General features: G+C 35.5%; 1 protein-coding gene across 2 annotated transcripts; it reads right to left on the bottom strand.

The window, feature by feature from the left end:
- Window positions 1-11,841: 11,841 nt before the first annotated feature.
- Window positions 11,842-26,189, bottom strand: LOC125669584 (protein yippee-like 1). 2 transcript variants are annotated; one of them, XM_048904195.2, is made up of 5 exons: window positions 25,781-26,189; window positions 19,119-19,357; window positions 16,132-16,175; window positions 14,459-14,567; window positions 11,842-13,743 (listed from the first exon to the last, which is right to left on the bottom strand). In XM_048904195.2, exons 2-5 carry the CDS (start codon window positions 19,221-19,223, stop codon window positions 13,654-13,656), a joined length of 348 nt encoding a protein of 115 aa, XP_048760152.1. In that variant the 5' UTR covers window positions 19,224-19,357; window positions 25,781-26,189; the 3' UTR covers window positions 11,842-13,653. The 2 variants fall into 2 exon arrangements, with proteins under 2 accessions (XP_048760152.1, XP_048760160.1); XM_048904203.2 differs by lacking the exon at window positions 25,781-26,189 and adding an exon at window positions 19,477-19,640.
- Window positions 26,190-27,864: the final 1,675 nt, after the last annotated feature.

The raw sequence follows: 27,864 nt of genomic DNA, 5'->3' as shown, positions 1-27,864 counted from the left end.
TACTTCAATTTCAGGGTGTTTTTTTTCATGGGCGAGGCAAGTATGTCGTCCTCCGTGAATGATCTCCATGGCTGAATGACATAGAACCCCACACCGAGCACAGCACCAATTACATAGCAATTACTTTCCATAAAAATGATCATTTATGTATCTATTCGCTGTGCAAATTTATTACTTCGTTTTAAACGGTCGCGGTAGATGAAAATGCAGATACACGTAAATTCCAATGATTGAACACAAAGGATTTTTACTGTATCCCGCCTACGAAATTTCCATTGAAATATAATTCACTGAAAGGGGTCTGCAAATCATAGCCGACTGATTAGAAGAGGAATATTGAAGACGCGGCTGATTATAGACGGGAAGGACATCGGGTGACTGGCCAGAATACGTGAGGACTGGAAACCGGAGTCCCCAGTGTCGCCCCCACTCTATTGTGGGGGACATTTCTGTCTGCACAATTAGTATTTAATCTTTAGAGGAGAGATTTATGCACTCGAAACGTGCACTAGCTATTTACAAACGGCATTGTCTGGGCTGACAGGGGATTTTTTTGTTGAAAATGTACTGAGCATTTCTATCGCACGTACAAAACGATAGATGGTTTTATGCGGATAAACGTTTAATATTTTGAGTAAACAAAGATATATCAAATAGGATAATTTTGGTTAAATGGCAATTGAATTGTAGAAATAATTGCGTCTGGTAAAACAAGATTACTCTGGTTAAGTCGGTGGAATTCTATTTTAGCTGGGATGTAGAAACTTCAGGGACTGGAGTTCACAGGTTCGACATCAGAGAGATCACATGTCTTATTTTCACACCGAGCTGTTCAATTTTATCTGTGATCTAGAAACATTTTGTTGTTTGTTTTTCCTTTGTTTAGGTTCCTGATTAACAGATTAACGAATGACGTCATTAATCTTAGGTGTCTGGTCGGGCTGAGTGCCGAGTTATCGGAATATTGTTTTTAAATCACTGATATTTACAGATCATCCAGAGCGATAAGTTGACCAGAAGCTACCAGTATGGAGACAGCTAAGAAAATGATGTCGTATTCTTGTTGTAGTTTGATACTAAGAATGTCGCTTGACGGCCCGCAATAAAGCCCTATTATGCATGTAAATTGATCGTTTCTAGCATTGAAAATGCTTAAAGTGTATTGAATTATACGGTGTATTGAATTAAACGGATGTCCTACACAGGTTACTGCTTGATAAATTATCCATAAATAAATCAAGTGATACGTCACTTTCGTACAATGACATTTATTAAAACACGCGATGATTTAGTGGAAGAAAAAATAAAACGTTTCGATTCTTGCGCTTATTGTGCCGTATGTTGCTCAAATAAATAAAACAAAATGTGCAATAACTTAAAACACCAAGATAGATTGTATAGACAAGTGTGCTCTAGAACCACTTCTACAATTTGTAGTTCTAACGGAATCAAAGGTAAAAGGGCACACCGTGTCCCAGGGTAAATTCCCAGATCCCGGCTTGTCTATTTGGAACTGTTCAAACGATTTTGGATCGACACCAAGTTCTAATCTTGTAACCTCAATAGAGAAGTAAGTGGTTTGTCGATAGATTTACAGTAATGTGCTTAAATACTTACAGAGCTGGAATATTTCGATGATGTGCCCGGGCAGTCGGGTAATCGTGTGTTAATCCTTTCACATAAATACTTGATAATGCTTGATGACCGATTGATATCATGGAAAATATTGGTATGTACGGAAATGAAGGCAATAAGGTTTTAGACATAACTTCCAAAACAACCTAAACTAAGCAATAACTGAGCAATAACCAAACAATAACTGAAATAATAACTAACTAATAACTCTGGTTTACGATTGCAAAACTTTTATTCCACATTTTACTATAGCAAAAACTATTTCATTTACAAAAGGTTCCATACTTTTATTTCTTTGATTCGTGATTCAGCATGGCAAGATTAACTTATATCTAGAGTGTTTTAGATAAAGATATGTCTGCAAACGGATTTGGATCAGTCGAAAAAGAAAGCGAAAAGGAATGAAAGTTTTAGTGTTTTCATTAGCACAGCTCAGTAATATTGATGTCCCGGTGTACGGGGTTATCGCATTGTGGTTTTTTTTTTTTTTAGTATCGATATACCGAGAAAAAGCTCGGGTTCGGAATTAAGTTACAAGCTCGAGATTGCATATCGTACCATCATTCTCTCACCAGAGGGCGCGCTACGCAAGCTTCACTTTCACAGTGTAGCGTAACACCCTCTGGTGAGAGATTGATCGTACCATATGGGGCGCATTATCGTGACGATCCTTTTATTATATATTATGGAGAAGACAAAGAAATCCATTATTTATTCACGACAGTTAATTCTACTCACCAACTGCTTGAATTGTACATTGCCGACTTTAAATAGATATTACTTATATAACTCGCTTTGGCACTCCATGTACGGTGTATAAAAAATGCGATTTGAGGTAACTTACAACCTGGATTTTTAAAACATACACCAAACATACAAACACGTCCCAAACTCTTAAACCGACTATTTTCATAAAATAAAACCTTTTAACGAGGGGCTGTATATTGATAATGAAATCAATCAAAATATACAAGTGACACTTAATACATGTAACTGCAATCCGGCCACGCTTACCAGACGGTCATCAGATGCAATCAAGGGAAAAACAAACAAGAGGCCCATGGGCCACATCGCTCACCTGAGTCATCTTGGCCCATATCTGAAGACTTTACATATATATTTGCATGTAAAACCATAGTCCGTATTATGGCCCCAACCTACCCATGGAGGCTATGATTTTTGCAAACTTGAATCTACACTATGTCAGAAAGCTTTCATGTAAATGTTTTGTTGTTGTTGTCGGTTCCTTTTTATTTTCGTGCAGAATTACGGGTAATGTCCACACTAGTGGCCCCCTTCCAGGTATCTGGCTAGCTGCAGGCATGGCAGATCTCACCTCAGATCTCCATTTCCCCCCATTTTTTTCGGTCTTGAGGGTCGGCAGTAGAGAGCTTCTATTCTCTACGATCTTTCTCTGTCAGCTCTCTCCGTGATAGCATTGGCCGACCAACTCTACGTCTCCCAGGAACTTGTATATTTAAAGCGCACTTGACTGCACTGCTGGATCTGACAACGTGGCCATACCAGCGGAGTCTCCTTTCCCTTAAGATGAGGTCGAGGTCATCGATGCCAAGCCGCCCCAGCAATTCAGTTGAACCTACAGTGGCCATATCTTCTGGCTTGATGTTACAGATCTGTCTTATCATGGCCCTGTCATTGCATAGTAGGCGATGAAGATTTGGCTTGGTCAGTGCCCAGGTCTCACTGGGATGGAGCATAGCGCTCCGTACACAAGTTTTATACACTAGACCACGGGTCTTATACGACAGGTGGCGTGATGTCAGGACTGGTAGCAGCTCCTTGAACTTCTTTCAAGCAGTCTTCACACGCGTAGTGGTTGCAAGGTCACAGCCACCAGCTGCGGAAAGCATGTCTCCGAGGTAGCAGAAGGAGCCTACAACCTCCAACTTTTCCAGACCAACTTGGATATCACTCTGCGGCCTGCCGTCAAGAGGGTGAGTTGTTCCCCTGCATCTTGAACATCTAAAGTCAGGGTCCACAGACAGGTGCATGAGCCCACTGTATTTCTTGTACACCCAGTGCTTGCAGCAATTGCAGAACATACTATTGCTGCCTACACCTGTACGACAGACAGCACATGGGAAGCTGCCCGAGTCCTGAAGTAGGTCAAGACCCGTACTGCAGATCATGATCTTGGTTTTGCCCGCATTCACCCTCAGTCCTTTCCTTTCCATAGCTTCTTTCCAAGTCAGGAGCCTCTTGGCACATTCGTCCAACGAGTCAACTTCTTTGGCCCAATGGTTCTTGAGAAGAATATTTTTCAAGATTTTCTCTATATTTGTATGTAAAACTTTGATCCCCTATTGTGGCCCCATCCGACCCCCGGGGGCCATGATTTGAACAAACTTGAATCTGCATTATATCAGGAAGCTTTCATGTATCTGTAAACTTTTCTGGCTCAATGGTTCTTGAGAAGAAGATTTTAAAAGATTTTTCCCTAATCTATTCCCATGTAAATCTTTGATCCCATATTGTGGCTCCACCCTACACCCGGGGGACCATGGTTTTAACAAACTTATATCTGCACTATGTCAGGAAGTTTTCATGTATATATAAACTTTTCTGGTCCAGAGGTTCTTGAGAAAAAGATTTTCCCTATAAATTTCTATGTAAAACTTTGATCCCCTATTGTGGCCCCATCCAACCCCTGGGGGGCCATGATTTGAACAAACTTGAATCTGTTCTATGTCAGGAAGCTTTCATGTAAATATAAGCTTTTCTGGCCCAGTGGTTCTTGAGAAGAATATTTTTAAATAACCCCACCCTATTTTTGTGATTATCTCCCCTTTGAAAGGGACATGGCTCTTCATTTGCACAAACTTGAAAGCCCTTTACCCAAGGATGCTTTGTGGCAAGTTTAGTTGAAATTGGCCCAGTGACGACGACGACAGACAACGGACAAATTTTGATCAGAAAAGCTCACTTGAGCCTTTGGCTCAGGTAAGCTAAAAAACCAAGGTATACCTCTTATGTTTGTCATCAAATACAGCCCTGGAACTCAAATAAATAAATAAAATAAAACAAAAGATTATGAAATACTGACACATCCTCCCCCCCAGAGAGAGAGAGAGAGAGAGAGAGAGAGAGAGAGAGAGAGAGAGAGAGAGAGATTTATCTAGTCTACCTATTTACTGTATCATATGAACGCTATCAAAATTTGGGGGATATGCTCAAATCATAAATTTGGAAATAATCGGTTGCATGATAATTGTATAGATGAGGTGGTTTTGCATGCAGCTAAAATTCTATCGTTTCATTAAATATTTCAATATTGTAAGCTCTTATTACACCACCGAAACACTTAATCAGTGTAAAGTCAAACCATTGTTGAGGTACGTGGCTGATGGAGGCCATATATTTCCTTATACTTAATAAGATAAGATCATTTTAATTCTTATTGAAAATATTGCAATATATATCACAATATAGTTAAAAATATCGCAATACGAAATGTCCAGGCAATACACAGCCCATGTCTTTATCTTCTCCACAACGAGAAAATCTCTGACAAGAGATTGTACCTTTATTGGTGGGGACCTTAAGGAGGTATGCTACAACAGAGAATTTTGATTTAGATGAAAAATGGAGGATATGTACAACAATATTTTGAAGTTGAAATTTTTCAAATTTACTTTATTTTGTCAAAAAATACAGTTTTAGTCGAAGATAATCTGGAAAAAATTTAAAACCCCTGCTGGACTCGAACCTGCGACCTACAGTTCAGCAGTCGGTATTCTAACCTACTGATCTTACTGATCTACTCAGCTGGGTATTTAAATTGAAAAGGAAAAGTCAAATATTGCTGATATTGATTTTTTCCTCCATGTTTTTAAAGGAAGTCAGCCATTATGACGATGTAGAGTACCTCCTTAAACACTATCCACTCTGAAACACCCACACACAATATTGAAAAAAAAAAATTCGTACAATGGCTCATTGAAATCAAACCACAACCCAAAGGTGAAGGATATTAAAATTATTTAGCTGATTAAAGACACTTTTTACAAAGAAATTTAATATCCCCTTTTGACGAATTCCAATTTTTATAGCTTTTGACAAAATTCAAGCATGCTTGAAAGTTTCCTTACGGTAGAATATTTACTTATGTGATGCGACTGGAGCAATTTTAATCAATGTGTGAAAAGAGTTCAAGTGATTACAGAGTGTATCTATACGGAGATAGTTCTTAAAAGTAAATGAATGAATAAAAAACTAAGTAAGCAACCATGATTTGATCAACTTGACTTAATTCAGTTTGTAATGTTGCTATTTCTACATGTTTTGGATGTTTAATCACATTTTTTGCACAAAAATTGAAAACATAGAAGTTCGATTTGTTTTAGCAAGGGTCCTTAATTTAATTTTATTGTTTATCGAAATAAAACACCTGAGTGTGTACAAAATTAGGCATTTCTACTCAGTCTTTGTTCAAAGTTTCATTGAAAACCATACAAGGACTGAAGGAGGGGTAGTGCTTGGAGACAATTTGACAGGATAAAACAAATCTATTTTGACAACATTCATCATGTTCGTCGAAATGAAAAACAAAATCAATACACAGATTTATTTATCCCTATGTACACGATTTGAAATAATGAAGAAAAAAAGCTTCCACTTTTTGTGCTACAGATGTATCATTGATTGTAAACAATTTTCTTGATATGGACGAAGAAATGACCTGAGCTTAGATACACATTAAAGAAAACTAGACAGATATGGGGAATCTTAAAATTCGTGGTAGGGAATTGATTGTATATCGTAATGAAAAGTTATTAAAAATGTTCATATGATTGAAATTAAAGAGATAAGAAAGTGTGTGTTCGTTCATACAGCTACCCCACCTCGTTCTATTTACATCAACAAAAGCAACAATAAAAATGCATCGTGTGACAGTAGTCTGTATGAGAATCTACAAGCAAAAGGGAAATGATAGATGCATTAATAGTAAATTATTCCCATACGGCGGATATATGTACATGGCTATCAAATCAATGATTAAATTAATGATCAAGATGTACGGCCTGTCAACCAAGATGTTTTCTTTGGCAATTCAGTTTTCTTTAAAACTTCAGGAATAATACAAAAGTTTGGTATGGTGTTCTAACAGTGTTTGGCACAGTGTTACGATAATTATCTAACCATTTGCGAAAATTCAATACCCAACGTCACTGAACACATGGTCGTGCTAACGCAACTTTACACAACTCACCTTGCTTAGTTGTGTCAATGTGTTCTTGGATAGCACGGCAGTGTGTTGTGTGAAGTTGTTTTAACGTACGCGTGTTCTTTGCAATCGGAAATCCTTAAATGTCTTGCGCACTCGACATATATCTATCTATGTCGAGTGCGCGAGACATTCGGGGAATTCTGATTGGTTCTTTGACGGCACTCGGATCACCTCGGCCGATTCCATCTAAGTGTTAGGTACCGGAATCTGCCGAAGTTCGCCGAATGATGTAAAGTTGTGTTACTACCGGTTACGGAAAAGGACGAGCGCGTGATCCGATAGGTTATGTTTTCGTGTCCTTTGACGATATGGCGGTACGTTGTGTAAAGTTGTGTTGGCGCTGTTCTTCGACGGCACGGCGGCGCGTTGTGTAAAGTTGTGTTGGTGCTGTTCTTTGACGACACGGCGCCGCGTTGTATAAAGTGCTAGCGCTGTGATGTGTCCTGTAACAACGCGCTATTGCATGTGCTTTTACAAATGATGCTACTAGAACACCATTGCCTGATGCTACCGAATATCAAGTAGATCTAGGTCATTTTGCAATATTCACCTAAGGCATCACAACGTCATTCTAATATTACAACGTTGACGTCACAATGTCATTTGACCAATTACCTCGGGAAGAAAGCATTCATGGCTGTTCTAATTTGTTGACCAACACGCACGGAGATTTCTAGAAAACTGGATATTACTATGACGCTTTCAAAAATTTCATGTAAATTGAATGTAAATATAAGCATTGGATGTTGATTTGTGACGTCTATTTTGTTAGTAATTATGCGCAGCTATTTAATTAAAAGCAAATTTCGAAAAGCACTATACCGAGAAAATTCGATATTTCTCTACACTGGTACATATGTTTAACCCGATAGACGTCAAAAAGTTAATATTTGTAAAGCCTTAAATGATGGAGGAATCAGTTTAAGGAATACAAAATGATCTCATTTAGTTTGAATTATGCATGTATTGTAAATAATGGAAACTAGAAAATTAACACAAAAACTTTAAATAATTTTGAAAGGTCCTGTGGCTGTGTGTTCATTGACATTAAAAGGTTATAGAAGACGGGATGGAGCCTACGAACTATGAGAACATAATTGTTTTATAACCTCATAAAATACATAGGATTTCCCAAACCTTTCCAATGAAACCACCTTTAGTTTTGCATTATTCACAAATCTATACTTGGAAATACAATGGAAAAACATTAGCCAAAAAAATTGAAAACCTTTAAAATCGTCTTTTTATTGGTGCATTTCATATATTACTGACCGATTTACATTTTTAAAAATCAAGTAATAGAAAATCCCACAAAGCAAATTCCTACTTCATTTAATGCATCCAAAATTTTGGGTATCCTATGACTTTTTAAAGAAGGATTTCTTTGATGCGAAAAGGAAAATCAGTTTATTTATCTGCCACATGGCAATCTGTCTTCTAATGTACAGTTGTAAAATCTGGGGTTATAAAAATGTTAATCATAGATCTATATGAAGTGGGTAGAAGAAAAGAAATACGTCATATATTGCTGTAAAAAGGAAGGCAAGTAGCGCTCAATGCATTTCATAAGAAAGGAATCTAAGAGATCTCGGCTCTCTAGATGGTGTTTATCATAGCATGAACGTTGTAATCACGTCACAATTTATTTCTTTTAAGAATGACATCTTCATTTAAAAATATTTGATGCATTAATATTAAGGGGCTAAGGTGGACGGACTGATTATGGGTACTAAGAAAGACAACTCTGACAAAGCGCAACAAATATGTGACGTCACATGTTTCTTCTCTGTGTGTATTGAGGCACAGGGGCTTAAGCCCGTTTTGGGCTTAGCCCCTGTGTATTGAGGGGGTGGGGTTTTAGATCTTCCTCCTGGGTCGGGATTTGCCAATTAGTTCGAAGCTTAAAGGAGCCCATCGGAAATAAGTCATATGGCTTTTAAGTTATTGACTGTGCTGCTGTTAAAGTTTACCCTTTTATCTTATGTATTTAACAACAATTTTTGTTTTAACTGTGTGTTCCTCCGTGATATTGTCTTGTGTTTATATTGTTTATGTGCCTATTCATAAATAAATAAACTAAAACTTGGGAGAGGATAAAGAATAAAATATATAATTTTCACGATCTGCAATTTCTGAGATATCAATGGAATCTTTGAGTTTATGCCTAAAATCTGTTTTCACGTAGTAGATCTTAGAAATGGGTTTTCACGTTGCACAATCACTCGGAATACCTCGCTGGATTACACAAATTTGAAACTGTTATTCAACCTCGAGGTTACATCAATGTATTTTTCGTATATGAAAGCTACAGGCAGATTCCAGGCGGTACCAAACAACATAGAAAATGCCGATAAGGTTCCCAGAGAGAGAGAGAGAGAGAGAGAGAGAGAGAGAGAGAGAGAGAGAGTACATAACACGGAAAATGCAGATAGAATAATCGAGAGAGAGAGAGAGAGAGAGAGAGAGAGAGAGAGAGAGAGAATTATGAAAGATTACTAAATCACTAAGTTTCATCTGAACATTTTCATGATATTTCCAAATCCTTTTTAAAATGACAATATATTATACTTTGTATGCTCAAATTGAATTAATTTACGAAGAGAAAAATAAAGAAAAAAGACTTGGATAAATGGATAAGTTAATGAATATATACATAGACAAATATATAGATAGATAATTGAAGAGATAAGAAATTACTAATAGCAAATCATTTCCTTTGATAGATTGAGTCCGTGCATTGGTTTGCAATGAAGTCGGTATATTGTGAACAAGAGTTACTCCTCCTTAAACATATTGATTACAAGCGACCAAATAATATAAACATCGTTAAAAATATATACACGTACGACAGCGCATAACAATGCAACAGAACATGGAACTTTAATTAGAAATGGAAAGTGTTTGCTAAATTTACGACAGAAATCAATCAAGGTTCTGGGCGCATGGATACAGGTTGATCGACAAAATTACTGGGAATGTGCCAGATTATTTTTTGATAAGTGTTTTTAAATTATGTAAAAACACGTGCTTCACTACTGGTGAATTTGAAGGACATAAACAAGTCTAAAAATATCTCAGAAATCACCGATGTTTTCCTTCCAGACGAAGTGAACTTGTGACTCATCTTCAATACCAAAACATGTATAGGGACTATGAAGTCCAAACTGTTTTTTTAAAAAAAACATAATATGATATATATATATCGTTGTATAATGTCTATGAACTCTACATGACCCGGTGTGTTTCACAGTTGCATATACTAATAACGCGTCCTCCTCCTACAATGTAAGAATTCTATACTGCGAATACACACCTGATATCACTTCGACAACGGATCGTCACTGTTATCGCAACAGTAGAGTAAAGCGCCTGGTGGTGAAACATCTGAAAGCCAATTTAACAGCATCCGTGTTCGAAGTCGACTGGGTGTTAAGGTAGATCGATCCTTATGTGATGTCATAGGATTTTTGCAAAAATCTTTATCAAATTAAACTTTGCGCATGATAGAAATAGATAGTTCAAAGGAATTTTATTTACTGGATAAAATAATGATAATAATAAAAAAAAAAAAATTGGCAAACTATTGATATTGATAAAGTTTATATTTTTCATAGATAATAAATTGTTTATCATTTAAAAAAATGTTGTCAAGGGCAATAACTCCTATTTGGTATTTTCTCTAAGTACTGTATGTCTATTATTCAATGATTTCCCCAATATCCTCAATAAATTTATACATATCTATTAATGAGCCGTTTTTCTAAACCGTTGTTGACATTTCTGTTTTTGGCATGTCTGACATCCTAAAAAAAAGTTGCAACATACGTTTTCTTTGGTTAATTAAATTAAACTATACTGAGTTGGAAATTAATACAGTTTTTCCACCATTAATATTGATAAGTCACATGAGGGTGGAGCTACCTTAAAATGTAAATTACTCTAGCAATGTCTCTATTCTAACCGTGTCTGCGAGTGTCAGACGTTTTTAGTCTGTGTTACTTTTATTCTAACCATGTCTGCGAGTGTGAAGACTTTTATTTTGATTGTGTTGTTTATTTGGAGTCTCTGAGTGTCATAACTTTTATTTTAACCGTGTCTGGGTGTTGAAACTTTTATTCCGCGTTAGTGAGTGCGAGAACGTGTATTCTAGCCGTGTCAAAACTTTTATTCTGATAGTGTTTACGAGTGTTACAACTTTTTTGTGTCTACGAGTACAAGGATTTTATTCTAGTCGTGCGAGTGTTAGAACCTTTACTCTGTTCGAGTGTCAGAATGTTTATTCTAGTCGTGTTTGCAAGTGTCCGAACTTTTTTTCTGCAAGTGTCTGATCTTTTATTCGCAAATTCTATGATCGTTATATCGATGTAGAGTGCCCATACAGCCTGTCATTGGGTCAAATACTGTTTGAAATGTTTCATTCCCATTGTTTGGGAGTTCTTTACACACAGATTTTGACTAAGGATTACTCCGTTTACCTGATCAAAATATATAGGGTTCATGCTCACGGCGGGTGTGACCGGTCGACAAGGGGTGCTTACCCCTCCAAGGCACCAGACCCCACCTTTGATATGTTCAATGGACCATGGTTGCCTCTCTTAATTTTGTATTCCTTTTAAGAGTTATGAGATTGATCACTGTTCATCATCTTCACCTATCCCGTGGGGGTCCGGGTTAGAATAGGTACTCAGTACCCCTTGCTTGTCGTAAAAAGCGACAAAATGGGGTAGTACTTCGGATGAGGTCGCAAAAACCGAGGCCCCGTGTCACGGCAGAGGTAGCACGATAAAGATCCCTCCCTGCTCAAAGGCCGTAAACGCTAAGCATAGGCCTAAATTTTGCAGCCCTTCAACGGCAGTGCTGTTGTCTCCATATGAGTGAAATATTCTCGAGAGGGACGGTAAACAATCATCTTCACCTCTAATCGTGTCTTGGTGTTAACCTTAAAAACACTCTCAATGTCATATTTTAGTATTTATTGAAGCCTTTCAACCACAAGGCGTGACAATATAAAATAATGACAACAAAATGAAAGCAAGGTTTTCCATCAAAATTACAAACTCAGCACTACATTAAATACTTCAAACACAGTCAAACAGTTAGATAACAAAATATATATATTGACCAGAATTACACATGACAAATCTACTTGTGAATATTATATGGAACAGCATCCTCACAGGAAAAAGTAGACACCATTCAATCCATAAGCCGTGAATTCATTAGGTTATGAAAATGTTTCACTTTTAATTTACAGATGTAAATGGTCAGTCGTTTTACTGTTGGGAAGGCCTGTGCCAGAATCATACGGCACTCGAAATTCCTCCAACTCTTACATTCGCTTTCGTATTGTGACATGCGCACATATCACAAGATAAAAGTGGCGGTAAGAATCAGAGGAATTTCGGATTAACGGCACACTTAATTGAGTGCCTGAGACACTCTTTATCAAACGTTATACAAATAGCTAGAATGGTTAAAGAGTATGCTCAATGGAGAATAGGCCTATTACACAAAACATTTCTGTTAAAATCATATCATTTAACATTTTGAAAGACATTGGATTATCTTAAATTCAATATTTTTTTCACCATTTTTATCAGTTTTTAAATGGTTTGTGCAAGTGAACGAATGGACCTGTGTTACTACCACACCCATATTTACACAATGGGAGATTATTAGGCATCACATACACCATCACTTAAACAGACATGCTAGTAGCAAATCTAAACAACAAACTTGCTTAATATCCTAGCCACAATTACACATGAAAAACCAAAATATTGTTATAAGCAAAAGCTGAACTGAAAGACATATAGATCATAAATTTACTTATCTCTCTTGAATTTAATATTAAATTACAGAAGAGAGAAAAAATAACCTTACATAGCCATAAATCATGAAGAGTTTACAAAGGCAAGGGAATCCGACACTGAACACAGCAAAACCTGGCAAAACATAAACAGAAAACGGTATAGTAAAGAGTCAATGTGCGCTACTAAATGGAGGCCAAGTTCAAATGCAGAAAAACACACAATGTATGTGCAAAATGTAGATAGTTTGGTTAAACAGACAGAACTTTGAAAAATTCTATCCTGATATTTTTCTTACTCCCAGGATGCAATGTTGACGCCTTTCTTGAACTGGTTTGATTTTTCTTCTTCTGAATTTTCATTACCTGAGATAAAATGAGATAGTGAGATCTACGACACACAAGATATTGTACACATGCTACAACAGCTCACAGAGCTGTCTCGGATGAGCATGCTGCAACCGCAAGTCATATGATGGTCTCCGCTCAGTGTCACACAGCCGAGAGAGACATGCCAGATTTACACAAAGTCAACCAGAGGAAACCGAGTACAACGAAGAACAGCCATCTTCTAAACCACTGCTGCAAAATGTCTTTATCATGGAATGCTGAGGGATACAATTTTCGCAAACTGTAGGAAAAAAGCTTCTAGTTGATGAAGACAATGTATGATAAAGCAATGCTGGAAATTCATTGATGGAGGATTCTGTGTTTTCCATGAATTGGTCCATATATTGATGTAACATTTCCTGAGAGTAGTGAATTGGATGAGAATGAACACAAGGCTGTCTCCAGTGTTTACACAAAGAGAAGCTGTCTACAATATCAGCATGGCTTCCAATCACTCCCGGCCTCCTCTCAAAATGAGAGACTAGGTCACATGATGCAGAGCCACGGTGATAACTGCACCAACATCAAAGGGCCTAGTCTGTTTGCTTGTCTGTAACGGGCCTTATTTCAGTCAGGCCCAACCATTGTCTTTGATCATATGTGCAAGTTCAATGATGAATTTTCCCTCCTTGTATTTCTGACTAGATTCAAAGGCATGTTCCTGAAATATTAGAAAATAAGGTACAGGTGTATATATAATAGATAATACCAGTCTCCTATTAATGGAGTATTTTGTCTATCTATAATTGTCTATTAATTCTATTTTGTCTACTAATTGTCTATTAATTCTATTTTGTTTGCTATAATTGTCTATTAATTCTACATTTGTATTTTGTCTACTAATTGTCCATTAATTCTATTTTGTTTGCTAATTGTCTATTAATTCTATTTTGTTTACTATTTGTCTATTAATTCTATTTTGTCTACTAATTGTCTATTAATTCTATTTTGTTTGCTATAATTGTCTATTAATTCTATTTTGTCTACTAATTGTCCATTAATTCTATTTTGTTTGCTAATTGTCTATTAATTCTATTTTGTTTACTATTTGTCTATTAATTCTATTTTGTCTACTAATTGTCTATTAATTCTATTTTGTCTGCTAATTGTCTATTAATTCTATTTTGTTTGCTAATTGTCTATTAATTTTATTTTGTCTACTAATTGTCTATTAATTTTATTTTGTCTACTAATTGTCTATTAATTCTATTTTGTCTACTAATTGCCATTCTTTGTTTTGTCACAGTTACAGATACATGTATACAGGGCTGTGGTAATTACAGAAATTCTATGTTTATATGTGACAGTACTGCGTTTGTTACATGAAGTCTCCTTGGGATAATTAGAAAAATTCTCATCTATTTCACACAGCTTACATATTTCCACCCCAGTGTGGTTTTGCAGCATTCACAGAAGATATCTGCCACAGCATGTAGTCCTGTGAGTAAAACTCGCTCCTCCGCCGGGCCACAGCCAACATTCACCCTAAAAATAAACATCCACGTCTATAAGCAAGCTATCATTGTGAGAACATATTTCTAGGAAAGTTCTGCTTCCTTTGGTATCAGTTGTTTCTGATAACAGCTTCATATCTTTACAAGAAATCCCATCTTCCTTGTGGCACACATAAAGCTTTACAAGCACGTGTTTATAAACAAAGTTAATAGCCCCCCAGGATTTATATTCTACACATTGAGAAAGAACACACAACATAAAAGATGATACTGGAGGCAGTCTGCCATGGAGAACGTACATAGATTTAGAAACCTCCCCTGTTTGACCTACAAATGTCCATCACTAGATGACATGATATAGATCTAGGTCAGTGATAGCAATTAATAGAACCATAGATCATCAAGAGGCTAATGTGTTGAACCTATCAAATTAAGGAACCGACATCAATATTCAATACATGTAGATTATTATATGGTCTACTGGTCAATTGGACAAACACAGTTAATAAATTTAAATAATGTGGTCTACAGGGCAAAGCTTTATTAAACTTGGACTACAGCATATAATTGCCATAAATGAGTCAATTTCTATTAATTTTACTATATATAAATTCAATGAAAACAACCACTTTTCTTAACCATTTTTTATAAACTTTAGATTATCAAGATTCACTTACAGTATAACTCTTACACCATTAACAAATATTGCAGTTTCTGCCAGGTCTCAGTGTCTTTTCCCCCTGTACAGCCATACATATAATTATATATAACTGTAAGAAATACCACACTCAAGGTCTTTGATCCACTCTAACAAAGGATAATATAAGGAAATGGAATGCTAAAAGTTGATGTTAAGATTTCATTAATTATATTTCTGCAATAGTTGGTAAAAGTTTTAAAAATCATGAATAGCATTTATGTCCAGATGTTTTGTAATGGATGTTTTAGATTTCATAAAATTTACAGGAAAAAATGAGTTCAGAATGATTGTTTAAACAAAGGATATCTTTCAATGAAATGTAGAGTGTAAAATGTGAAAGTTGACTCAGTTATGGCTTTGGAAACACAAGATCAGAAGTATACTAGATAGACTCAAGATAATAATGAACTCAAAGGTGAAGGTCAATCAAATGTGAGCATAGCATTTCACAACACATTTTCTTTTTCATTGAATTTGGTGTACAGTCAGCAGGAAAAAATATATCATATGATAGTAAAATGCAAAGGAATGAGTTATTTGCAATTTAGATATGTGACTTAATTGTAAAACATTGAAAACAAGATAAGTGCCTGGTAGAAAACAAAGCGGCTCTCTCTACAGCACAATAAAAGATAGCATTCATTGCTTCACGACCCCTACTGGAGTTCTATTTTCCTAGCTCTATTGATTCTCCATCAATGCTGGAGAAAATTTTCTCCCTGATTATTCCAAAGAGAGTGTTTAAAACTCTTTTCGGTCCAAATGCTCCATCTTGTGAAACAAGCTGTCAATTTTCAAATCATAAGTGTGTTTTCGGAGGCCATAACTACAATTTCCAGTCAGATCACAGAACTGTGGATTGGACAGACAGAGATCTCGTCAGGATTATACTTACACAGAATTGAAGAGATACGCTCTCCCCTGACTTCCTTGGAAGGACTAAAAGAAAAAAAAAATATTATTACAGAATAATCAGAGATCACTGACTCAATTCACTATCTCAACACTTCCATTGTAAGCCTTTAGTTAATGTAGTAACAGCATTTCAAAATCAGAAACCTAAAAATAACCATTGGGGGCACCTGCTTTTTGATGGTTTTGCTTCCTCATTTTTAAGAAAAAAATTGCCAGTTTCAAATTCCTGTTCATTTTCAGAAGATTACCATGCACATCCCCATATAGAGACATTTACAAAACAACACACATCAATTACACCATTATTCCCCTTTACTTATAAATCCTGCATAATCCCTCTGAAACCTATTAATATAAAGGAAAAGTCATCTACAGCAATTACCGGGTTTAGTAATGTAGAGAAGCCTTATGAAAGGGTGCAATGACCTGTTGTAATGAATTAGTTAGGTCTGTGACACACTGCGCAACAACTTCTAAGTTTTAAATGTTTCGCACTGAAGAGACTGCAGGCCAAGAGAGACTCTGTGCTGAGGTATTGACTTTGTGTGTGTGTATAGAAAGGATCACCACCATCAAGGTCAGGCCCTGGTGTCAGTGTTTGTTACAGATAAATATTTTGTGGTTTATCATTTGATCAAAGCAATCATATCTGATCCCTATACAGTTCGGCAAGGTCATGTTATGACTTGTGTGTATTATCAACACTGACACGTGGTTTATCGCCTGGTGTAAACACTTTCTACACTGTATGATTTCATTTTCATGTATACAGGTAGTTTGCAAGCACTTTTCACCTCATTGATACAGATATTTTTTAACTACATCAGATAGATGTAATTTAGCTTATGAGTCAAATATACAGGAGAGAATATGAAAAGGGTGAAGATGATATAATACAAAATTGAGAGCTAATGGCAAACACAGTCCCCTGAACATACCAGATGTGTATACACATACATAAGTAAAGTAAAATTATCATAAAGCAAAGTTAGCAAACATGCTTTCCATTTTATAAGTCCTTGCATATTTATATATATTAAATGAAAAAAAACCCCATCTCATTGGATATAGTGAATTATGCCTAGATTACAAAGCGAAAATAGGATATCACTGGGCTTTTTTTTTTTTTTTATATGTTTCACAGTATGATCACAAAATTGTCATTGAATGCCACATGATTATAACCCACCAGTACATGTAATATGTCACATGATACAATTATATCCTACATGTAATATGTAAATGTCACATGATACAATTATATCCTACATGTAATATGTAGATGTCACAAGATATAATTATATCTTACATGTAATATGTAGATGTCACAAGATATAATTATATCTTACATGTAATATGTAAATGTCACATGATACAATTATATCTTACATGTAATATGTAAATGTCACATGATACAATTATATTCTACATGTAATATGTAGATGTCACAAGATATAATTATATTCTACATGTAATATGTAGATGTCACAAGATATAATTATATCTTACATGTAATATGTAGATGTCACAAGATATAATTATATCTTACATGTAATATGTAAATGTCACATGATACAATTATATCTTACATGTAATATGTAAATGTCACATGATACAATTATATTCTACATGTAATATGTAGATGTCACAAGATATAATTATATTCTACATGTAATATGTAGATGTCACAAGATATAATTATATTCTACATGTAATATGTAGATGTCACAAGATATAATTATATCTTACATGTAATATGTAAATGTCACATGATACAATTATATCTTACATGTAATATGTAAATGTCACATGATATAATTATATCTTACATGTAATATGTAGATGTCACAAGATATAATTATATCTTACATGTAATATATAGATGTCACAAGATATAATTATATTCTACATGTAACAATTTAAATGTCACATGATACAATTATTACACTACACTATTTTTGTGGGATTTAACTTTCATTGTTAGAATAAATAACATGAAAGTTTTCACTAATAGCTGAATTGTTTATTGTGCACCTTTTCTTGTCTGTATGGATATGAACTGCAGACATACACAGAGATCATGATATTATTATTATACCTCCAGGTAAAACCTACTGCTTGTTTGTTATCTGATTATCAGAAAACGGAGTCATTACTTGAAAGTCTGACAACAGACATGAAAAAATTAGGTAACAACACATCTCTTCCATACATGCGATCACGATTCACCTGTGCAAAGCATATAAACTAAACTTATCCCCGATCTTATTCGTAAGTGGTTTTGACATTAATGAAGTGGTGTCTCATTATATCTACCATATATATATGTCATTAATGACTACCTACACTGGGGAATCTCTGAGCATTGAGGGGGCTAATAATTTTCTGTCATTATTTGATTCACATCTTCCTTAGCTTTATCACATTTATTCTATCTTACATAATGAATTCACTGGGGAATCATTCCTGATTTTTACCAAGGAACGATGAACAGAGTGTCTCTTCTGTACTAAGCTGGAGGAAAAGTCCCTCTGCGATGAGCCATTAGTGCATGTGGTATACAAAATAAAAATCTTGAATCATTTCTTCCCAGTGTGAAAAGAAAGTTGATCACAAAAAACTTTTTGATTCAAAAGTTGGTCAAGTGCATGAATTTGTAACAAACACCATACCCAGTCACAATAATTTGTTCATTGTGCTTAAAGGGCTGTTTAACAGTGAATTAAGTATTGTTTCGTGAGAAAACTTCTCATACATTTCTGTTCTGCCCCCTCCCCCTTCAAAATTGGCTTCAACCAAATGGTTTAAACTTTGGCTGGCCCGAAAGTAGTTTTCTTAAAAGTACATCTATTTTCAAAGTTAATTTACAACATAATGAGAAAGAGATGATATTCTCTATTATTTCAAATGAAAGTCATGCAAGAATGATACAAACAATTTGTGAGCAATAGAAATGATGTTGCTTACCTTGGAAATGAGTTCATCATGGTTGGCTAAGTGTGCCCGGCAGTGAACACAGCTATACTTTCTGTGGCACTCGTTTGGCAAATAAGCTTGAAAGGTTTTCACCATCTTGAAAAATCTTAGACATTAAAACTCTCTGAACCAGTTCCTGGAATTCCCACTTTCCCCGGTCCCGCTGATTTCGCGGCTCCTGTTACTTCCTGGTTACTAGTTACCCGACAAATGTGAACAGTCTCCTTCACCTGTTAAAAAAAGGAGATCAATATATGGTTACCTATCAACTTGATCCGCAGATGAATTCTATTAAAAGCCTCTGAATCTAAAGTTCCAATGGATGTAAATCATGACTCGGTTCACATACAGTGCAATCCGCAGTCTTCTGTCAGGTTTCATTAACACCTACGACAAAAACAAACACTTCTCAGCCAATACAATGCATTGTTGTCAATGAACTTAACCAAGACCAGCGGTAACAGACAGTATCTCATGGACAATGGTGTTTTAATGGAACCTATACTGGTGTGACAACTGTTGTCAATACTTAGCAGGTGCTTTTATTCTAAGTATCAATCCAGGAACTGGCTGGCTAGAAAAATCTAATAGGATAACTTTTGTACCTCAGTAACCAGAAAACATAAGCATTGGGTTTACCTATGTGTATTATTTGTTGAAGTAATTTACACTGAAACAAGGTCAAATAAAAACTCAGCAAAAAGACATCAAACTGACGGGAACTTTGGATACAAGACACGGCCTTTACCGCTAGAGTTCAGATCTGAGTAGTACCCCAGCCTTCCTAACATTGGATGAACCTTAACCACTCAGTCTAATGCTTTTTGTCTGACGTTTCAACACCAATATCTGCAGAATACAACTCAAAATCAAGCACCTGCAATTACCATGCACCTAATCAATTGGCAGCATTCTTGCTGTTTCTTGATGGCTGCTGGGAATTGAACTGGGAACATACATTAGCAATATGCGGTTATTTCCAAAATGATAAACATGTTTATTGACTGAAAGATCAGTCTGTTTACTGCCTAAACTATATGTCCATTGTTTCGTATCCCATTCTTCTCAAAAATAAAAGAGCTTTAATTAAACAGACAATTTTTTTTAAAAAAGAGTTGAAAATGCGGGACAGTAAAAATTCAGCCAACAGAACCTCGAGTATATAGTCAGGTAAGAAACTCATTGGGGAGTGTTGTCACCCAGCTGGTGACCAGCAGCTAGCTGACTTAACTTGAAACAGATATAGGTACATTGCCTTAATTACTATGCCAACAACTCACTTACTTGCATAGAAAATATTTATCTGCATTCCAGAGCATTGTCTGAAACCTGCCGCAGTGGAATGAGAACTTGCATGTACAAACAAGCACGTACTTAGCAGAGTGAAAGGAGATTATGTTTATAACGAGTAAAAACATTACACTGACCTGTGATTCAAAACATTACACTGATATTAACCAGTAAAAACATTACACTGATATTAACCTGTAAAAACATTACACTGATATTAACCTGTAAAAACATTACACTGGTATTAACCTGTAAAAACATTACACTGATATTAACCTGTAAAAACATTACACTGGTATTAACCTGTGAACACATTACAATGATATTAACCTGTAAAAGATTACATTGATATTAAACCTGTAAAACATTACGTACACTGATATTAACCTGTAAAAACAGATATACATTGAGATATTAACCGAAAACAGTACTATTAACCAGTGAAAGCATTATACCCTGTGAGGTTAGTGAACCTTGATCATGTCACTACAAGTTTCATTTCTGTAACAATCATTGGACACTGTCCATCCTACCCTGAGGAATGACCACATAATACGAGCTAATTTGGTTTGGGAGATTTGTTCTGTTAGGTTTATGAATATCGATATTGTTCTATGATTAGCATCATTTTAAACCCTGCAGACAGAAAAACACTCCACTTAACCAAGCCACAAAAACATGGTCCAAATGTTTCAGAAAATTTCAGACAAAAATATCTTGACATTGGATTCTTCTAAATTGTTTAATTTCTAAATTACTATATTTATTTTTCAGAGGAGGACAGCGGGGGGATATATGTCACCGAGTACATGGGTCTAGGATAGATTTCTTTGTACTACATAGGATCATCTTTCGAGTGATTTTATTAGGACATTCATTAAACCGATCTGTCAATCACGTCTGAATTTGCTACACAGAGGATTTCTAATGATTTTGTACCGCACTCTGACAAAGGTTACCTACATAGGTGAATGGTTCAGTCGCGTCTTTGTCTAATGAGAACAAAACAAGATATCTAATTCATTAATGTGTGGGCTCAATAGTGCACTGAATTCAAAAGAACAAAACAAAAATCAATCTAAAGAGACTGAACATATCGGGTAGGTTGTTTATGCAGAGCTGTTCATTTGCGATACAGATCAGCAAGGAGAAATCACCTTTTTATTATTACACATCAAGCAACAACAAAGCACCTGCTTCCCTAGAAACGGACGGGCCCAATCCTACACCGCGCTAGCTGCTTCCTGAAGAAACGGACAAGCTAAATCCTACACCCCTCCACCATCCAATCATATACCCTGATGACTAACTTCTTTTTGTTTTATGCCTATTTTACAGTATTTTGTAGTACATGTATTTATTGTATTATAGACACTGTTATTTCCATTGTATATAATTTATAGGTATACACGTCTCTGGTCCATTGATCACAATGAATCATTGTTGATTACTGGGTATTTAGGAGACAGGGACAGAGATGAGTCAGTTAATTACGTGTTTCAAGACGTCATCTTTTTCTCACCGCAGCGACTGATGCTATAATGGATATACTGGTATCTTCAATCAAACTTGTTCATGCATCCTATGATTGTCTTTATATGGACATTGTAAGTCTTCCCTCACTTGGTGAGTTAAGCCAGTAATTCAACACATTAATCCTTCCAGCCTCTTTTTGAAGAACAAAACAAGAGACACATCTCCCTCAGCCTCTGAAGCCAAGAACCCTGGAGTTTTAATTGGATTTATATCTTATTTCCTACGAATTGTGTAATTACAGCTTTTTGAGGATGATAAATCTGTAGGGTCTATAAATAGCTGGACTGGGCGAAGGGCAGTCGGGGAGAAACACATTGCTAAGGGTATCGATTGGCAAATTTTCTCTATATACCTGATCAATGAGCACCATAGTTGGGAGTTTATCTTGTAAACCTATGAAATGTTCCAGTTGAAGACACACATTTTTAATGATCGAAGTTTGCTAGTATTATCATGGTAATACTCGAGCTAAGCTGCAGATACTGGTATAATTAGTATATATCAATTTTGAGAATTGGAAACAATGTTCTTTAAACAGGATTAAAACCGTTGTTATTCCATAAAATGCATATCACACACTCAATACATGTACAAGACTTGTACAATCTTTTAAACTTCCTGTGGAAATTCCTCGACTTAAGAATACACTTGGATACCTGTTGAATTACACGCACATATTCTCTAAATATTATGTCAGCCAAAAGACCACTAACCTATACTTTAAATGCCTCATGACATTCAATTTTATACATGTATAATGGTATCAGCTTGACTCATTATTTTTTATGACTTTTTCCAAAAAGTAAAAGTAGAAATTTGAATTGCTGCCAAACTCTTGTCACTAAGCCTAAGTAGTGCCCTGTTACCAGGAAGACTGCATTTATAACTTCTGCCTGTGGAAACACTAGGGGTTCTTTTATCAATCACATAACTACTGACAAAATAGATTAGAACATGGGTCAGTAGGACACTCACAGTTAACAGGCAGAGGGGGGTGCAGTTCATGTCATTTTCAAAAGTTTCCAACACAAGTAAATTTCATTAATTTTACACTAAAGCAATATCATATTAAACTTTTTCAAAATATTTAATAAAAATACTTAAACTTATATTTCACACAATGCTTATTTCATTCTCTCCTGATGATCATTTTTTAAAAAGTGGATCAGCCTCATTTAATATCAGCTAGAGGACTGAAATGTTTATGATTTATAATAACTTTTTAGAAAAGTATTAAAGGATCAAATTTCTGTAAACATTCAAATTGTTTCCTGATTGATTTAAATGAAGACTTGACAGATTAAAATACAATTTCAATTGAAGATTTCCATCTAGTACACCGGGAAGCAGGAGGAAAATGCTGACCTTTCACAAACAAACCTGAAAATCATCTCTTTCCTGCCCTGTGGGTAAATACATTGTTGTTAATTAGAGGTACCTATTAGCCCTGTAGTGGTAAGCACCAGTTTAATGACCTTAGTTAATGCATTTCATTAACCAGCTGAAACTCAGCCATGTGCAAGGAGGGGGCCCCCAAGCCACAAATCAGAAATAATGGCATTGTTTTTATAGTAGTCCCTCAAGGATTTATAATGAATAAGGAGATGGTTTTGTACTGATAAAAAATTCACCAACAATTAAGGACTGTCAATTACACCACTTCCTTGGAACCATCTTCCTTAAGTCAAAACCAGTCCTGGGTTAAAAGTCTCAATTATCTCATAAAGACCAGACAGCATGCTTCAATTTCCTTTCAGATCCAAGACAATACGGAAATTCACAAGCAGTTTTAAAAAAAAATATCAAGTTCATGCATATGTAGAACATCCTGATTCACATACACTATCTAAACAAACACACATGCAGTTTCAGTTGTATTGTTACTATATCACACTATGTCATGTTGTATTGTTACTATATCACACTATGTCATGTTGATAACCTCTGATGACATTGAAGTTTTCAAGAGATCATTGCTCGGTCATTAAGTGACCTGTGGCAGACTTCAGAGAGTTGGGTTCCAGAACATCTGTTACTCAGGAGCTGCTGTCGGCCTGGCAAACAGTGACCCCCTTCTCAGACAGCAGATCATTAGTCAACCAAAATAAATCAACTATTACCAGATACTTGGCCATTCATGACTTTCATTATGACCATACAATATTGTATTGTAGCAGGGTAGCACAATTACTATAAGATGCACAACAACATCTTGTCCTGTTCATTTCTATCCACACCCTTCGGAGTTCAGGATAATATAATCATTAATCCACACCCTTCATAGTTCACTTTAATAAAACCTAGGCTAAGGGTTTAATTAGTCATAATTAATTGTTTGTTAAAAAGGAAACAAATTCTTATGAAACGTGAGACCAAAAGTAATATAAATACTAGTTCATGTTAAAAAAGACGGAGTTAAAAACCCATGCAGTGGAAACTATAAACCTATTATTCACCAATTTTATAGTTTTTAAATTATAAAATCATGAACAAATTTCTACAAAACCAGATTGTTTTGATGACTTAAAAATAAAAAATCACTTTTCATCAAAAGATTGCCTGTCAGATTCCATCTCTTTCTCCCTATTAGCATTATCAAAACTCAGTCATTTGACCTAGATCCGTGATGTAAACAAACTACAGCTGATCTCCATAGCTATAAATAGCTCCTTTCTCTGGCTACAGTTGAACCCCTTCTGTGTTATTGATTTAGCTTGGTGAAGGTGACAGAAAGACCCAATCAATTTTTCCATTTAGACTTTTTGAATGCTATTTCGATTCCTTGATAAAAATGATATTATTAACTCTTTCAAATTCAACTGGTTGTGAACACGTTTTTCTTATTTAAAAACAAGAAAAGATAAACATTTAATGTATATATGCCCAAAATTGAGCCCGAGTGTATTCAGTGTATGACTATTGATAATCAATGTGTTTTAGAGACAATCTCATCACCATTGAGAGCAACATCCAAACAGGTATAACATGTGGGATTAATTATTCATAAATCTGCAATCATCAACTGTGATGTCCATTCTACCACGGTTCTACCTTGTATTCATTTCTACAATGAATTTATTACCCATTGCTAATGTAATCCAAAGGCACACAACCTAAACAGCAGAATTCTATCATCTACAAAAATTAACACAAAAGAAACAAAGGGTTTTCTGGTCCCATTGTCAAAAGTTTATCTTTGAATTAGTGCAGCATGCATTGCTAATCTTAAAATTTACATTACCATCTCCTTCAGATGTGTTGAAATTATATGCATGTTACTGAGGTCCCACTGACGTTAAAATGCTACCTTGCTGATCAAAGCTCTCCATGAACATAACATAAAGTTCTGTTCACATATTTACACAAAAACAGACTAAAAAAATCAGCTGATCTTATTTCTAAACACAGATCGCGGCTCGTATTTTCTATAATGCTGGAAGATAAATATATTTTATAAAAAATTATGTATCAAATTCATGAATTCAATATATTCCTCTTGATTTTTGTTTCCAAACCAATAATCCTTTGTACACATAAGTAAATAAATTTTGTCGCCTGGTGCAACAATAGAAAACAAAGGAATCTCCTTTGTTCTGCACGTCTTTTCTTTAGATGAAGCACTTTTCCCAAAATAAAGATGTACTAATGATGCCAAAACCATTTACAAGCTTACTAGGCTCAGGTGAAAGACTGAAGCATGCTGTCAATATTTTAGCGCCATTTCAATGCAACACACAAATGGTCGACATGTCTGCTCCAAAAACAAAACAAACACAAAGAAATTTGAAGAATATTACGTACTGACATTAAAAGCAGAAAGTACTCACGCCTTAATGATGGCAAAACAATGGTGTCAATGTCCACTAGTTCGACTTCTACTATCAGCAACCTTCTGTCGAGAAACTGCCAATCCGTCACCACACTCACGTATATTCTGCCCTGTCTGTGTTTACCTTCTTTCTCTATGCGGAAATACCGTGACGTAGCAGTCACGTGCCCCAACACAGCAACGTAAACAATGCCATGTGACTTGAACAGTGCAGCCTGCACAACGTGCAATGTACAGCTGATAAAAAGGCGGGATAAATATTTGTCAAACAATACTATTATAAATGTTAATAATAAAAAACCACCCCGGTATTGTAAATAAATATACATGTACATATAATTACACACAGCTGTTTCTTTGTTGACCCACTAATTGAAAGTAGGGTACGTTACTACGCAAAATTCACGGGAACAAAGAAAAATGCATGAAATTATATATTTTGCGTAGTACGTTCACCTTATTTGGGTGGTAACTTTGCATTCAGGTATGTTCGATGGAAATACGCGCCTTGACTTGCTCTGTTGCATGACATGAATTCTAATTAAACATCTAGTATATGTAAAGAACGTGTCTAGACCAAGTATACAATTTTGTAAACAATGTCACTAATATTTACGAGAGAGAGAGAGAGAGAGAGAGAGAGAGAGAGAGAGAGTTTAATCACCCATCTTTGGAATATTTGCCTTGATCGTTCATCAAGATTTAAGATGGGCTAACAGCCAATATTGTACCATAGTTTGGCGTACGTGCTTTCTTTTGTTAAAAGTGTGGGTTATCTGTACATAAAGTTCTAACAATATCATATGGGGTAACTACTACATATACGATTTCTAGCCATTCATTTTAAGCACGTTGGGCTCATTGTTTTTCAGTGTGGGGGAGGGAGCAGTCGAAGAAGTTGACTTTTGCCTCTGGTTCATAAACATGCAAAAAGAAAACAAATAAGAAAAAGATGTTATATTGCACAAACTTCAAAATCCTCAACCTTGGGGAGTGGGGGTGGGGATTGTCCTTCACTCTCTAATTTAGCTAACAATATCATTATCCAATTGCCGTTTATCTATCTTAAAATTACTTTGCATATATGTAAAATCAAAGAAAAATGGAGATTGTCAACAAGAGGGCCACGGACCACATCGTTCATTTGAGTCAACTTGGCCCATATATAAAGATTTTCCATACATATTAGCATATATAACATTAATCTCTATTGTGGCCCCATCCTACCCCGGGGGCCATGATTTTTACAAACTTCAATCTGCACCATGTCAGGAAGCTTTCATGTAAATGTAAATTTCTTTGGCCCAATGGTTCTTGAGAAGATTTTTAAAGATTTTCCCTATATATTTGTATGTAAAACTTTGATCCCCTATTGTGGCCTCATCCTACCCCTGGGAGCCATGATTTAAGAAACTTGAATCTCCACTATATGCATGTCAGGAGGTTTCATGTAAATGTAAACTTTTCTGGCCCAGTGATTCTTCAGTTTATTGATTGTAAACGGTCGATTTATAAATCGGATAATATCTCCGGAAAAGTTACATGTAAAGGTACAAGTACTGTGGATTATTTTATATGCGACTACGGTACATAGATAACATGCAAGTCCTAGAACACAGTTCACTGTACTCTGATGTACACAACCCTATAGTCCTAACCAATCCCAAAGTTACAAAACAATACAAAACACCTCAACATGTTATAAAGAAATTCTAAATCCATGGGATCCCTCGAAAGAAAATGTATTTGTTCAAGCTATTGACAAAACCCACGTCGAAGAACTTAAAGACTATTTAGACAAATTAATTGATTCGAAGGAAAATCCAGAGAAACACATTGATATAATTGTAAGTGAATTAAATAAAAATTATATTGATGCAGCTAAAATGTCATTGAGTGTAACAAAAATGAATAAGGTCAGCAAAGTTCAACATACTTATAAAAATGGTAAACCATGGTTCTCTACAGCTTGTAACAAAGCAAGAAAAAAAATATCGCAACAGCAAAGTTTATTTTTTCAGGAAACGCTCACAAAGCGCTAAAGAAAACTACAAAAGCAACGAAAAAGCATACAAAAAATTG

Source organism: Ostrea edulis, chromosome 1 (assembly GCF_947568905.1).
Source record: "Ostrea edulis chromosome 1, xbOstEdul1.1, whole genome shotgun sequence".
NCBI classification, from domain to species: Eukaryota; Metazoa; Mollusca; class Bivalvia; order Ostreida; family Ostreidae; genus Ostrea; species Ostrea edulis.
Note: the sequence above shows the minus strand (reverse complement) of the source record. Positions and strands in the feature narration are given on the sequence as shown.